Below are 15876 nucleotides of genomic sequence, written 5' to 3' on the forward strand. Positions count from 1 at the left end.
AGACACTGTTACCTTCTCAATAACTTCTTTGCAATCCGCCTTTTTCACGGCGCTACGGCGCATGCGCCCTGCCCTGGCGGATTAGTCGCGAAACGTTTTGGAAGGGTCGCGCGCGCGGCCGTGCAGCCCCGTCTCGGGGAAACGGCCCCCGAAAAAAAAAAAAAAATGCACTCGCACGCGCGCTACTGCAAGTGCAAACCCGTGCTGTGTACCTCGTTGAAACTTCACTGGTAGCTCCACGTCGGTGTGGTACCGAAAACGTGCGTAGCGTAAGACTGCAACTCCACTTTTAACAGAAAGCGTTGAGGGCTTCGTCCATACTGCACAGGGAACCACGTAGTTACCGCCTTGCATTGATGGCTGTAATAGCAAATTTATCGATAAACTCCTGCGTTGCACTTGGACGGCACTTAAAAACACGTTGCTGACGAAGACTTTTTGCAGCGTCGGTCTTCGCTTGCTGGTAGTGGCAGCGTGTGCCCGACTTCACGTACTCGTTCAAGGCGCGGTAACACTGGGTCGATACGAGACCGACAAGACGCGCACGCGTACGATCGGCCGACCATTCAGCACTGTGTCGCTGAGACCATTTTATCATACCAGGCCTACAAGACGTAACCGACGAGCGCGAGTTGGCGTACTGCGACGGGCTTTCTTGTCGACGGCACCGATAAAATCAGCGTGCCGACCATCATTCGACCGAACCCCGCGCGATCGGCCGTCGAACCGATAACTCGATAGCCGAAACGGCTTCGTTAGTATATATAAATAATCGCGTTCAAAGTTAGTCAAAACATGCCTACGAAGTTGAAATGCACAAGATTCGACCCTCTTAATCCGTGAACATAAGTTTGAGCCAATGTTGATCCTGTTCAGCGGGGGTTAGGCGTGGCGCCGTCGAGTTCGCGCACCCGCTACCGGCGGACCTGTACTGAAAAGTAAGCAAGTTAGGATGAAGGAAACTGCTTTTATAGTCCAGTTCTAGCTTTAGTGATTTGAAATAAACTACTCTTCGCGTCGATCGCCGCGTACACAATAAGCTGCAAGCGGGGACACAGCGCTGTGCCCAACGCCTGTGCAACATCTGTACGTCACCGTTCCCGTAGGCTGCCGGTCGTATTCGCAACGTAGATGGGTGGGTTTTTACGTGTTGGCATGCTGACACATTTCTTAATTCCTGAGATGTACTCTTTATCTCTGCGTCAAACCCGAAACAAGAGACGGTACATTCGGTACAGCAGCATGAACAGTCGCCTCGCTCAGTTATATACCAACGGTGTCAGCGATGGCATCCGCGTTTTTGCAGGAGAACAACACGGCCTTTAAATGAGCGCTGATGCGAGCACAGTTCGCTCTAATAATGTTTTATGACACGCGCAAACTAACTATCGCGAAGTTAAAGAAAAGCGCGAATCAGTAATAAATTAACAGCCCAATATTTGTAACTGGATCACAGCCGCCATTGTTTAAGTGGCTCAGCCGCTCATACCGACTCGTCTCACGATGGAACAACGCGGCTCATATGAGCAGATATGTGTGTTTTATTCTACGTTTCGACATTCTTTCATATCAGCGCCTTTTCATATATGCACCTTTCCCCCATTTTTTGACGCTAACAACGATCTGTGGCTGTAGATGCCGATGTAAACAAGTGCATCGCTTTGCTAAATCCGATGCGGAAGGCTGCGCACTCGAAAACATCTTATTTATGCGAAATGTCTAAAGAATGTATAAAAAGAATTACAAAAAAAGCGAGGTGCAAGTGCAGGAGTTAGCGCCATCAAACTCCAAAGCAGCCGCTACGGCAGAGGGAACTCAGCGTGCCTTTATCGGCCGCACTGTAAACAAAACAGCACACTCAGGCCTGCTCACCCTACATGTATATAGTTGGTGAGTGCTACATGGCTTCCAGGAACGACATGTTGCCCCCCAGAAGCCATTAATAATTATTCGCAATCCACGAAACGCACAACCGATGCGCACTTAACACGGGCGCAGGTTCACAAATCAACCGGCGAAAGCCCCAGCCCCCTACCAAAACGTTTCCAGGGGCGCGCGGCAGAGGGCAGCACAGGAAAATGAAAAAGGCGGATTCACTGCAGTGTTAAGTACACTTGGTGACAAAGGAACGCAGCACACAGTAGTGCGAACATGCAAGAAGGGCTTTTTTTGCTCCTTTTATAGAGCAATGCCAGCTAGTCGAAACGCATGCAAGAAATAATTCCTCTGTAGAGACATTCCAAGGAATCAATTAAATTTGACTCTCCACTCAAGGATACTGAGCAAATAATGTTTGTACAAGCTGGATACCGATAGCTGAAGTCATTTGCGGGTGCACTCTGATCCTGCGAACGGAAAGTGCATCTGAACTATCGTGTCCACCTGTGCTGGTGCCACCCTCCAAGGCTAGACTGGGAGCCTTTGAGTAATCCAGGTGGGGTAGTATGTAAGTGTGCACCTTGTGGACATGTTTATTTCATCTGCTGCTGAAGTGCTGATTGGCTGGAGGCTCCTGTCTCCTCCCACCAATCAACTTCAGCAGCAGCCGAAATGGACGTGTCCACTCGCTGGACACTTACAAAAAAACTCCCCCAGCCCAATAACTAGAATTATGCCATCTGCCACAGACAATAAAAAAAAAAAAATTCTGTATGGTCTAAAAAAAGACACCCAGTTCATATCTCAAAGGCCACGTAGATATCTGAATTAAGTGTCATATTGGCCACTTTTTTTCTCTTTTTTGGGGGGAAGTACAGGAAATGTTAAAATTGGATCACATTGACTACCATCCTTCATTATGCCTCTTCATGTAACCTAGCTGGCATGGTGGAATTGTGCTAAAAGCAGTATGATATTGACCCGAGACAGAAGAAGAATACCGGCACCGAAGCAGAGGTCAGCATTAGACCGGCACTGAAGAAGAGGAAGTAGAGGTTGCTCCTCGCCATCTTGGCTGGTTGCTGCTACGCCTGTGCTACTCGCCTGTTTTGTAAATATTTGTAAATATACGTATTCGCGCAACAATATTTTAAATAAATCTGCATAGCCTAAGAAGCACCTCACATAGTCGATTGCCCGCACACAAATAGCAAGGCAGTCAGTCGTTAATGTTGGGGGCTCTGCCAACCATTTTCAGATCAAAGGCAGCAACAAGCACAGGTGTTCTCTTGTGCACAGCTGTGTGATTTTATTCAACAGTGACAAGACACAAAGCAGGTGTTTAGCTCTGTTTAGCTCTGTTTCTCCATGGCTGCACGTTTACGTTTTGCGCATAAAACTGTAGCGCTATATGTCGGGCACCGTTTTATTCACCGGCGGTAGTAGCGGGCAAGGATGGTGTATTCCACTCTCTGCTAGGGGGTGGGGGATTTGAATTCTGCTAAAGGTGTGCGGACCCTTCAGACACAATTTTCTCGTAAACTAAGTCTTCTCTTGGCACGAAACAAACACTGCGAGGTTTCTGGAATGGTATTTGAACAGTCCACGCTGACTTAGTATTTGCTTTTAGTGTTCCTTTAAAGCTACACAACGCAACTTGCCTTTGACAAAAATGACATGGCAGAAATATTTCCATCTGAAATGAGTGGATCCCCTGCACCCACTATGCTGCTGAGTGGCACTTGATCATGCAACTCGATCTGTTACCTTGTGTTCTGCGGCTCTTACTACTTCCAGTTAGTAGGTATGCAAAAACTGAAGCTCTCACAAATAACCTTTGCGAGTTCATTGTCTCACAGCCTGATATGTTTTACTAACAGTGGAATTTACTCTTATTTGCTTGCAAGAGTCTGTCGAAAGCGTAATAGTGGTTTTATTGCCTATAAGAAGTGTTAGTTTTAAGGCTGGTAGGTTTGTCTGGGGTTGAGAAATGATGATACATTTTGCACCTACAAAGTAGTTGGTGTTCAGTTTGCGACTGTTGCTTATAGCAACCTTCGCAGCATGGACAGTGTGGCGATACGCATGAGGAAATTTCTCTTTCCTAGCAAACTATCAAAACTGCTTGGGTTTTTTGTTTGCCCTGCTTGCTGTTATCCACTACCTTTCTCACGGCATACTTGTTTATGATGTGATGACTCCCCGCGGTAACTCAGTTGCTACGACTTTGCGCTGCCGACCTCAAGGTCGCGTGTTTGAACCCGGCCATGCGGACAACATGCAAAAACGTCTGTGTACTTAGATTTAGGTGCACGTTAGACGAACCCGGGTTATCAAGATTAATCCCGAGTCCCCCACTACGGCATGCCTCGTAATCAGATCGTGGTGTTGGCACATGCAGCCCTAGAATTTAATTAAGTTTTTTAATGATGCAACAACAGATTTTCTCAGTCATATATGTTTTGGGTTGCACATTGTTAAAGTAGATGCCGTGGTAGTATTCAGTGCAGTACGACAATTTCTTTCTACCCTATGGTGTCATTGGTAGTGCACGTGGTGCATTTGGCAGATACCTCTTCAGAATCATCATTACTGACCTGCTAAGTCATGTGCAACATGAATGCCCCTTCCAGGGATCTTGTGTTAGCCTTGTCATCCATCAACTGACTCCGTTCAATTTAACAATTGTGACAGATGCACTCTCAGGGTACCCTTTTTACATTGTGTGAAATTTACCTCTTGTGTCATTTTTTTTTACCTTTCCAGGTAAAAGATGGGAGTCCCAGCCTTCTTCAGATGGCTGAGTAAAAAGTATCCATCCATAGTTGCCCACTGCGTTGAAGAAAAGGTGAGTGGGGCTCCGAGAAAAAAAAGAGAGAGAGAGGGGGGGAGGACAAATGCAAAACATCTTTCAGTTTTTTGCCAGTTTCAGTGAGTTTGACAAGAAAGTCTCAATTGCAGCTTTTTTTAATAGAATACAACACATAACAGCTGCCATTTGTGAAAAAAAAGTAAGCAGAGTGCATTATCAGCCAGAACACTTAACAGTAGATACACTGGTTGATGTGGAGCAGAAGTTATTGCTCTGCATTGGCTAATATAGTTAACACTGGTTGATCTGGAGCGGGGTCGCACATTTCATTGGTCGTTTCGGATCAGCTCGCTCTGCGCCGAGCTTATCTCACTTGCTCCACCACCGATGCACGGATTCTGGTGAAAATTCTTACGTCACTTCTGTCTTCATGTGAAATTGGTACGCAACATTGTGCCCGCTGTGGAATGGTTACGTTGGTTGCCATGAAAACGTTCAGAGTGGAAGGTAAACATCATTTCCAGAGCCAGTTTGTGCGACGTGTGCATGACTTCGGGACGATGCCCCGCGGAACATTTTTACTCTCTGCTGGCAGATTCGGATTGACGAAATCGGAACGCTCGCTTCGCGATTTCGGCGGCCGATCCGATAGACAAGTGGATAGCATCATAAGACAGGCATGGAAATCTGTTTTCTTAGCAGTTGACCTGTACTGTTGTGCACTACATCAATGGAAAATGAATCAAGGGTCTCCGCGGACTGTTCTGCTGCTGAGACTCTTTAACTGTTCAGCGAATTCAATGTGACAGAGTTGACGCATCTACTGTAGCTGATTTCACAGGTGTATACCAGTTGCAGGTGTCAACTGATATCAATTTCACAGCAGAACTTCTCTTCAACAGTAGTCTTCGTTCTAACAGCTAACCGAGTGCAGTCAACATTCATGCATGTCTTGGAAAACATGTAAAGAAGCGTATTACATTTCATCATCCCAATTAGATCCTTTGCAATGCAATAGCTTCTCCCAGAGGTCTTTGATTCCTTTTAGCCCTGCATCATCTGAACCTATGTTGTACTTGCAAGATTTCTAGACTCATCACTTTATCTGATTATCTGCCAGCCTTGACTTCACTTTCTTGTCTGTTATATCTAAATTGCTTTTTGTTTCACTAGATCTCTAGAAATCACTAGAAATCGAGTGGTGAATGACTGACCCAAAACTGTCACTTACTGCCAAAGCGACCATTTGCGACCAACCTAGTTGCGCAACCTCTTCGAGTTGCCGGTGTAGCCAGCCCTGAAAATTCAGTACAACCTCTGCCTACAAAGCCACACTTCATCTGCGCTCTCTCTGTGCTTCCACACTCCAAACTATAGTTCCCAAGAGACGCCGATATTAATCGGAAGCTTCTGTACTTTACTTCGAGGCCAACACTGATTTCCCTATTCAAACCCAAGTAAAATGCATAAATGCTTTATTGTGACAACCACTGGACTGATCTAAATGAAATTTCTTTCATTTGAGAGAGGAGGTAAATTCTAGTGAGTCTAGGAAGCAGAATTTCGATTTAGAACCTAGAATTTTTTTACAAAAATTGCTGAACATTGATAATTAAAAAAAATATTGAAGCACGAAATTTACAGGTTCATAACTCTGCACCAAAAACAGATATCACAGTCCTGTAAACGGCATCTGTTGGAGAATCTAAACCAGACTAATTTTATAGTAGTAGATGAGGTTAAAACTCACATGAAATTGTTACAATGTTTACGAGTATTTGCAAAAGTTCTGCTCACTAACTGATGGTATATTTCAGAGTGGTTTGTCTGCTTTATAGGTATTATTAGGTGCAGTTTACGGAATCGCAATATTGTTTTTTATTGCAGAATGAGATACTTGAATGCTTGGAAAATATTGACGGCATACAGTCACTAGATTTTAACTTTATCTTTTAAATGCAACAAATTTCATCAGAATCAGTGTAGTGACTGCCAAGAAGAACAATTTCTCTGTCCCCATGTATTAGATAGAAGCACAGGAGCTAAAGGAATTTTGTGTTTGCTTCATGACATCGAGGAAAAATGAGCGAAAGTAATTGGCCGGCACGTCTGTACAAGTTCTCCTGGAGTTCTGCGGTGGTATATTCACCACTACCTTCTCTCGGTACACATGTGACTCTTTGCTTTTTATTGCTTTGTTATGTAAAACCCCAGAATCTAATTTTAAAACTTTAAGCGCTGTAGTGTGCTCTGACAGCATGCTGCTGCCGCATTTGCCTGCTTGGAACGCGTTCGCCTGATTTATTCAGAGCTCTGCGCTCCAACTCAAAGCTTTTGGAGGCATCATCACCTTCTAGCTGGGAGCACGACCGAGATCTGACAGAATTCTGGTCACGGTCACATATCCTCTACAATTGCCCTGGGTTCAGCAGAATGAGCATCGCTTACTATGGTTCCGGTCTTAAGAAGGCTCCACGTTGCAGCAAACCTAGCAGGAATGCATTAAGGACCAGTCGAAAGTACGATTATGTTGTCAACTACTATATAGTATCATCTACTCGTGTTTAGTCCTACCTATGCTTCCGTATTCCTGTCTCCTTACCAAAACGTTATACGCTTTTAAATCAGCTGAGATTCCTGGGATTCCTGTGAGTTGCTGAGCTGCTGATGCGCCGTGGTTTAGGTTTGATTCCCTGCCGTGTGGTGGTTGCTTTGCAGCGGGAGTGGGAGGCAATAGCAGTCGTGTCCTTTTAGGCTTAACCCTTTAAGACGCTGTGTACTCAATTGTGTACGCCAAGAAAGTGCGCCAACAGCAAAAGTATTAATGAAAGTAATGGTATTTAAAATGTGTTGCATGCATCTTGAAACTATTCTGATTGCAATCGTGTTGCACGTTTTTATAACGGGCTCTAAATGTTTTAGTAAAACGAGTGGTAAGGTAGATGGTTGTGTGTACTTGCTCAGTGCGAGTATGTCATATGTACAGTGTAGACCGCTTATACCGTAAGTTGCCGGAGTCGCGAATATCCGCACTATAAAGGGTACCGCACTATAACCAAAACAACAATTTTAATGCGATAATGGACACAGCAGGCGCATTTCTGCCGTCGCTGTCACCGTGCTCTAGGTTCCGTATTCACTCACTAAATAAATTAACAAGCACGGTGTCACGCGTGCACAAGCAAACAAAGACATCTCGCTCCTTGACTGCAGAAACGAACTGTCAAAACGCTCGAGTGACGAAGCGTGGCGAGCGATCTGCGACGGGGAAAGTCTGAAAGCAATCTGCGTCGCAGATTGCTTTCAAGAAAGGGCCAAGGCAATCGTATCGCCGAAGTGGATCGTCGCAGATTACGTCCTGCTTCGGTCCACTGAAGCCGTTCCGCATTGCTTTGCTGGTGAAAATCCTCTCCTTCTGTTTGCGCCAGTCCTGAACGTAAATTTCGGATTCTCCGAACGCCCGTGATGCGGCCCGATTTCCGTCTGTCTCCACATACATAATCACTTTCCTTTTAAATGCAGCATCATGATGAACTCGGTACTTCACGCTGATAGAGCAGACGCAGAGAACGTGAAGACAAACGGTAGACTATTGCCTAAGCCCATGTACTGCAGCACACAGAGGAAGCTACGGTAGCTAGGTTTGACGCGCGTGCGAGGAGGCCATTTTGAAATGCCAGCGGCTTTATGGTCACGCAGATTTAGGGTTGTACTCGATTCTAACACGCACATAATTTTTGGACCTGCTTTATCGGAAAAAAAAATGCGTGCTAGATTCGAGTAAATATGGTATTTGTAGCTTGAGGGGAATGTTTGCCGTCTAGGTTGACTGCTAAACTTCCAGGCAGCCGCACTGTAACCGGTATTTCGTGTCCCGCAACTGCACTATAAGTGATACGTGTATACATAGAGTGCTATGGGAAAATTAACGGGAATCTGAAAAGACCGTATTATATCCGGTCCTGCACTATAAGCGGTTATAAGTGGTCTATACTGTTGTGGGTTCACTCCTTTCATCATTTTTCGCAGTGCAGGGATGGAATTGCTGCACCAATTGCGCCATAACACTAATTTCAAATGAAGTGGCCAAATTTAGCAGGATGTGAGTGTTCAGTGACAATCACACAGCCTTAGACTTAGCCCTGCAATCCAAGCCTAAGCAATCTGTTTCAGCGTCATTGTATGGGAGTGTGGTTGTGTTTGGTGGCATAAATGTAACTAAGCCACAAGAAAATGAAAACCGTTGTATGCTATACAATGCATTATGAGTGTTTTATGAAAGTGTTACTCGTTTGCGCATACGTGGACAAGCTAAGGATGATTTGAACTGGCACACATTTCATGGTGCTGTCGAGAAGGAAAGCTGCGTTCAATGAATGAGGTCGTACAGTCTGCTCAGCGTGTAGCTCATTAGTGTCGTTATGCATTTTAGCACTCGATTTTGCGCCCTATTGGTATATCTGCGTTGGTCAATGGGCGAACACCGTGCGTGTGATGTTCTAAATCTATTTTGCACGCGCACCCCATTCGATTACTGGGATGATCGTGTGACACACCGACAAACGACCTGCTTGCTTTCATGAAACTTGTTCGTCACAAATATGCAATGGCAGCCCCAAACGTAACTCAGATTTGCACTCAGTCTACATTATTTTCTGCCCGGCCGCACCACACGAAATTAAGCTTTTGCTGCCGCAGAACGCAAAGCCAAGGATGTAAAGTTTATATTTAGTCAATCTTTGCAGCCAAATTGTGGTCGTAATTGAACGTTCGGTGAAACTGCAAACCTCCGAAATTGCGTTCGCGGCAACGATGTTCAGGGCGTGACGATTACCGGAAAGGCAGTCAACATTGCTATCCCTTTATTGTTTAATAAAAATTATATCTTAAAACTTTTTCTCGGCAACCGATGTCAAATACTGGCAAACGTGCAATGACCAGTACGCCACTTCACGTTTATTCCGCGGTATTCTGCAATCTTAACCGAAGGTCGCCAGGAATAAAAAATTCCCTGAGTGCACAGCATTCACGGTACCTTGATGGGTGTTGTTCACGGTGGCAACTGTGACTATTTCTCGTTCATTATGCACGAATATGTTTAATTAGCTAAATTTATAAACAATGAGATGTCAATGAAAACGTTGTGGATGACGTTGACAAATGACCGATAACAGCATTTAGAACAGCCTAGGATTCGTCAAGACTTTTTTTGAATGAGAAAGAAAGCCCGTGAAATAAAAAAGCAAAAAACGCAGTAGACCGTGACAGCGCTTCTGTGCACCAAAGATTGTATCAATCTTTCTGCAGACCTTGTCAAATAGGGGCACTGGGAATGAGTGCCCGTGATTTTTTCTCACTGTCTCAGCGGTTTATGGCACGCACCTTCGGTTCCTATCAAACGCAAAGTAGTGCAATCTTGTAACGCTTCGCTCTCCGAACCGTTACAAGACAGTGGCTTAGGTTTCCACGTTCGTAATGTACACATGCACTGATGATGACGTTCTAAAACCCTTAATATTACTGGTGTCGGGACGTATTGTCACGTGGGTTTAAAGAAAAAAAAGGTTTGCAGGTTTTCACTTGTTTCTTTTTTTTTTTAGGAAAAAAACGACCACACAACACCTAGGCTGCCCTATATGCTCTTATCGGTCACTTCTCGACGTATCGCGCAACCTTTGCATTGGCACCTCATCTTAGAATAAGTACAGTAATAAATGTTTGTTCATTAAAATTAACTATTAGTGGCTTGCTCACAATGAAAAAGAAGCTCTACTAGCATTAACACAAGCCTATCAACATAGAGTGGACATTGTTCAGGGAAAGCCCTCGGTTATTTCTTTCTTGACCACGTTTAGTTGGCACCTCCGGTACGTAATTTAAAGGTGGTTTCTGAGAAACCTGTGTAGGTTTCCTTTGTAGCCTCATGCTATGCAGTCAGGTGGGGGACAATTTTTCCTCGTCATGAGTATTGCTCGCCTTGCAGGCTTCTGCAGAACTGATCTGCCGTAACCTAATAGTGGTCTGCAAAGTCAAATAGGGAACACCTTTTCTTCATGTACCTGTATTTCACTCATGTTGAGCTTTCCCAAGCTGCTCCCAAATGCATATTTACTGCTCCAAACCGGACAATTAATGCTCCAAACCTGCTCCAAAGGGCCAAATTTGCTGCTCGAAGAGCTGCTCCAAAACTTCCTTGGCCACTTTCATATCTGCAGTATGTTACACCAGGCATAATTTTTCAAGTGGCTGGATAGGTGCTTTTCAAGCCTGCTAGACATGAAATAGTATGTTCTCATATGTAACGTTCTGTAGTGAGTCTTCGCATGGCGTGTCCATATTCTGTAAACTTGATAAAACTCACTAAAGAATTCTAAATTCTTAATCTATTCTCCAGCTGTACGCGTTTTATGATTTTGAATATGCAAGAAATGTGGTGAAAGTAGTTTTCAATCAAGAGAATTCATTGGCAGCTGAAAGGGCTAACGTGCATTAAAAAACCTCAGAGCCCTGCATTGTGACTTCAATCTCTGCCTTTTCGTTGCTCTTGAATGTAAAACTCTGTCAAAATATCTGGATCACGTTATGTTGATGTTCTCTATTATTTCTTTTTTATTTTAGCCGCAGGTTGTCGATGGCGTTAGGATCCCGGTGGACACAACGAAGCCGAATCCAAACGATGTAGAATTTGACAACTTGTACTTGGACATGAATGGAATTATACATCCCTGTTGTCACCCGGAAAACAAGCAAGTGAAACTTGTTGTCTCATTGCGCATTTCATTTTAAAAACTTTTTTTATTGTCCAGTTCAAACCGGAGTGAGAACCTGCACTTTCTCCTTTCCCTGGCTTTGTTATTTGTTGTGTTCGTGTGGTTTCAACTAACAAAAATTAAGCCCCTTGGTTCTCCTTACTATACCTTCCAACTCTCCTGAATATTCCTTAAGGTCTACGAATTCGAGCTTGATCTGCGATTTTTTTAATGTTTCGTCAAGCTTTATGAAAAGTATGTCTAAAAACTGTTTGCGTAAAAATTTTGCATGTTAGTCTTTGACCATATCCTTGAAAGCCCTGGGATTGTGTGTGAATGTCTTATTCGGAACTTGTCTTATTCAGACAAGTTCCAGTAGTAGGTGAAATCGCCAGGTGAAAAATCGCTGAAAAAGTCAGCGCAATCTAAAGACTGTGATTTGCATGTAAGTTTGTACTGTTCCAAGTACATTGCTGCTTGTGTGCGGCACTTAAATGTAAATCATTAATGCACATGTGCACATGTAATCTGCAGAAGGTGTGCATCAGGGCAAAATTTAAAAAAGAAAATACGTGCTATATCCCCTTTCCCACTTTCCAGTATTGTGTTCGCGGGATATTTGCGAACTTAAATGTCCACAAGTTGGCAGGTATGCTTATGTTCCTACTCATGGACTGTGCATTTCACATATGTAAACAGTGGTGATTTGTGAAGCGAGCACTGGCACACGTGTAAATAAGCTTCCTCTATTTTGTGCTGCTTTGTATAGCCATGTAGCAACAGGAGAGACACTGGTTCCTCCTGGTCTTTTCTGTCTGAATTGTTCTGTAAACTCATTTATTTTTTTTTTGCATTGAGAATGATGGTGCATTGCAGCCCAATCAAGAAAATAGTTTGACTTTCAGCTTTAAGTATGGCCATTATAAAAATGGCCGCATGGCTATGTGGGTAACAGCAATCAGAAAAAAATTGGCTGCGGTTTAGCTTTGGTTAAACCTAGTTGCAGGAAATTTGCAGGTGCAAGTTGGAATGCGCTAGCGCAAGGCAGGGGTAATTGGAGATCGCAGGGAGAGGCCTTCGTCCTGCAGTGGACATAAAATAGGCTGATGATGATGATGATGAAACCTAGTTGAGTAGCGATAGCTACAGACCCCCGGCTGCGTTTAGGCTTCGCTTGTAGTTGCAGTTGTAGGCGGGCTGCCTTCAGAGACGCAGAATTCGAGCAGCATTCATCATCGGAGGTCGGCGCTGAAGATGATGATAGTAGCCTTTCTTATTTACCGAAATTCACCGTTTCTGCTCACGATAAACCCGAGTTTTATGCAGCTAGAGCAACACATGTAGCCCGCCGTGGTGGCTCAGCCAGCTCAGGCGTTGCGCTGCTGAGCACGAGGTCGCGGGATCGAATCCCGGCCCCGGCGGCCGCATTTCGATGGAGGCAAAATGCAAAAACGCCCATGTGCTTGCGTTGTAGTGCAGAACCCCAGGTGGTCAAAATTAATCCGGAGCCCTCCACTACGGCGTGCCTTATAATCAGAACTGGTTTTGGCATGCAAAACCCCAGAAAGAAGACGAAGAAGAAGTTAGAGGCTAAGCGAGTCCGTCTAGCGGCATCGCTTTCACGTTTGGCCAGCCGTTCGGCACGCTCCTCTTGAGTCTCTTCAGCGCGCTGTCTCCTTTTCACTTCATTTCTGTGGTGATCCTTGGCCTCCTTCAGGCTGGCTGACTTCTCACTATCCATGCTGCGGCCTCAACGTGAGCTTTCTCCTTCTATTCACAACTCAAATGAACTGCAGGGGGCGCTGCGAAAACTGGCCTCGTCTGGCTACACTGTGCAACATGGCGGTTATACGGAGGTCCCCGCGTCGCCGAAACCGCTGTGTTTGATGTACAGTACACTGTAGTTTGATGATTTTCGTGCAGCGTGATGCCGGTTTGCGCTGTTTTGTGGAAGGAAAGCGAGTATCTTACGCCGACCAAATCATTTTGGTCGCACGGTGTGTACAAACATCTGACGTGACAGCGGACCTGCGCGAGATTCTGATGAAAATCACCAATGTATTCTTGAACCCATTGGTCGTAGAACCGAAGTACTCGTGCACTGTTGGATGGTCGGAAAAGTACAAGCAGTTTTCTGCTGCTTTGGGTCACTGTTAAGGCGCGGGAGATAGTCCGGTGTTTCGAGCGTGCGAGACAGCGGCTGGTGAAGTTGGATACGTCACGCTGGCCTCGCCAGGATTGCCGAAATATTGCAACCTGCTCAGTTTGGTACGTTTAACATGGCCCACAGCAGCGCACCGACTTGCTCGATCAGCTGTTGCCGCTGTACATGCGGATAAATGCGCAGCCAGCGCGCACTTTCTCATTGTTGTTGCCTTAACACATTTTCGTTCGGCGAAGGCGCAAACTCTGCACGCTCTGTTCAGTCCAGAGAGCAAGCGAACCTAAAACCAAGCTTTGCACTTTATCGCGAGCATGCACTACTAATCTGTGGCGAACCATTCTTGCTACGTTTGCGTTCCTGTTATCTATTTTACATTCAAGATTTGCGCAACGTGACTGTTGCTTCGCTTAGATGTAGCTATTCCAGTAGTTGGCGCATTGTTTCTTTCGTAAAGAACAATACGATAAATAAGAAACCGAAAGATCTGCTTACTACAATAAAAAATGTCACAGTTTCGCCCTAAGGGCGAAGCAATGAATGCGATAGCAACAGAGCAATGTCATACGAAGTAAGGTGAGCGGCTTTGGTAGCAACAACACGCAGAACTGTTGTCGACGCCATCGGCGTTTTGCCCGCGTTAGCTCAAAATGCGTGCGGCGTTGGTGACTGTTGCTGGAGCCTCTGATATAAATAGCCACTTGGTGCCGCAGCTAAACGTCGGCTCCCTTCCCTCCCCCTCCCCCACGGACTCTCGCGCGTCTGAAGAAGGCGCGTTTGCTCTACATATATGGTCATTGTAAAGGAGAAAAGAGACGCCTACTTCTGCAGCCCTTAAGCGAGCACGGCGCAGAACGCGCGTTTGTTCTCCGCCGTGCGTTCACTCCCTGTGAAAGCGCGCGTCCCTCACGCCCTTTCACTCGCACATACAGCGTTCGGCGGCGCGCGGCGACGATTTCATCTCCAAATGACGTCATACGGAACCTCACGGCGACGGCGACGGCGACGCCGACGGCAGAAATCTGCTTTTGAGTGTCCATATAATTGCTATCGCAATAAAACACATTTGCACACCATGTACATGTATGGCTTGTGCTGCGTGGCCTGACCATGATTGATTACTCCCCGCTGTCTACGAACATGTCGCTTACGGCTGCTGTGTAAACTAATGAAATAAAACAAATGTTTCTGTGTAAATAATGTTAACTAAGCTACTGCATTATGAATCTAATTAATTTTCATGTTATTCTATAATTTATGTATCCTGCACTTTAAGTGGCCGGAACTGTGTTCGCCTCTAAACTGCCAATTTCCTTCAGACACTGATAAGAGATACAATTGCTTTGATAATTACGCATTTTCAAATGAGCACCTACTAATTTCCACTAGTTACACGGGTAGCGTGTCCAGGTCGCAAGGAAGGTGTACCGCTATGCCACCCCATAGTTATTTTGCATGCTGGCGCGTACATGTTGTGCTTACATAGAACGATTTACCGACGTTACCCGGGAGTACCTGAAGCTCCGATGTAACAATTGATTTTCGCTGATGTACCATACTCGGTAGTTCCACGTTGTGCGCCGCATGTATCCGATACAACAGCTTTATTGAAGGAAAGCTTGAGTACCGTGGCGACATTTGCATCATAAACTGCATTACCACGCTGGCTATCACATGAAACTGCTTGTTGCAGCACGCATACGCTGAACGTTATCACGATGGCAGTAACAACCTCAACGCAAACTTCCTGAAGTTCGCTGTAGCGCTTTACTGCAAACATAGTACAAGCAACAGTATCATGTTCTCTTCACACAAACAACAAACCGACCCTCGCCTGAAAAAAAGAAATGAAAATTTTCTCGAGCAAGATGTTGAGAACGTAACAATTGCCGTTGTCGCAGCTTATGATAAGATTCGCAATCCATGTGGCTCTTTGGCGCCGCAAAACTGCAAAACGCAGGATAATTCCATGGCTGTGCGGAGTTTCGTTGATGGTGGCGCGCACCCGCTCGCAGTGTGAAGGCTAGTGACGGAGCGTCTGTTCCGACGCTCCGACCTCCGTACGAGGTTTCCGGCGCTCGCCGCTAGGTGTCGCATGAATGGCTCGAGTCGCGAATACTCCTGGTTATCACAGCTGCGGAGTGCGGGGTGTGACGTCATACAGAGGGCGCAGCGAATGCCCAATGGCAGGAGAGGTGGCTGCGCGGCGACCGCGAGGATGCGAGTTGCCATAGAATTGAGGCCCGTGGTGGGACGTCACACAGAGGGCGCGGCAG

The 15876-nt window shown here is 45.5% G+C and overlaps 1 protein-coding gene across 1 annotated transcript in view; it reads left to right on the forward strand.

The window, feature by feature from the left end:
• LOC119458087 (5'-3' exoribonuclease 2-like) overlaps window positions 1-15876 on the forward strand; it is a 94201-nt gene that overhangs the window by 5456 nt on the left and 72869 nt on the right. The window contains exons 2-3 of the mRNA XM_037719901.2: window positions 4645-4726; window positions 11309-11436. Coding sequence (XP_037575829.1) covers window positions 4652-4726; window positions 11309-11436 — 203 coding nt within the window. The 5' untranslated portion in view covers window positions 4645-4651. The remainder of the gene's footprint in view (window positions 1-4644; window positions 4727-11308; window positions 11437-15876) is intronic.

The sequence above is a fragment of the Dermacentor silvarum genome, chromosome 7, assembly GCF_013339745.2.
Source record: "Dermacentor silvarum isolate Dsil-2018 chromosome 7, BIME_Dsil_1.4, whole genome shotgun sequence".
NCBI lineage: Eukaryota > Metazoa > Arthropoda > Arachnida > Ixodida > Ixodidae > Dermacentor > Dermacentor silvarum.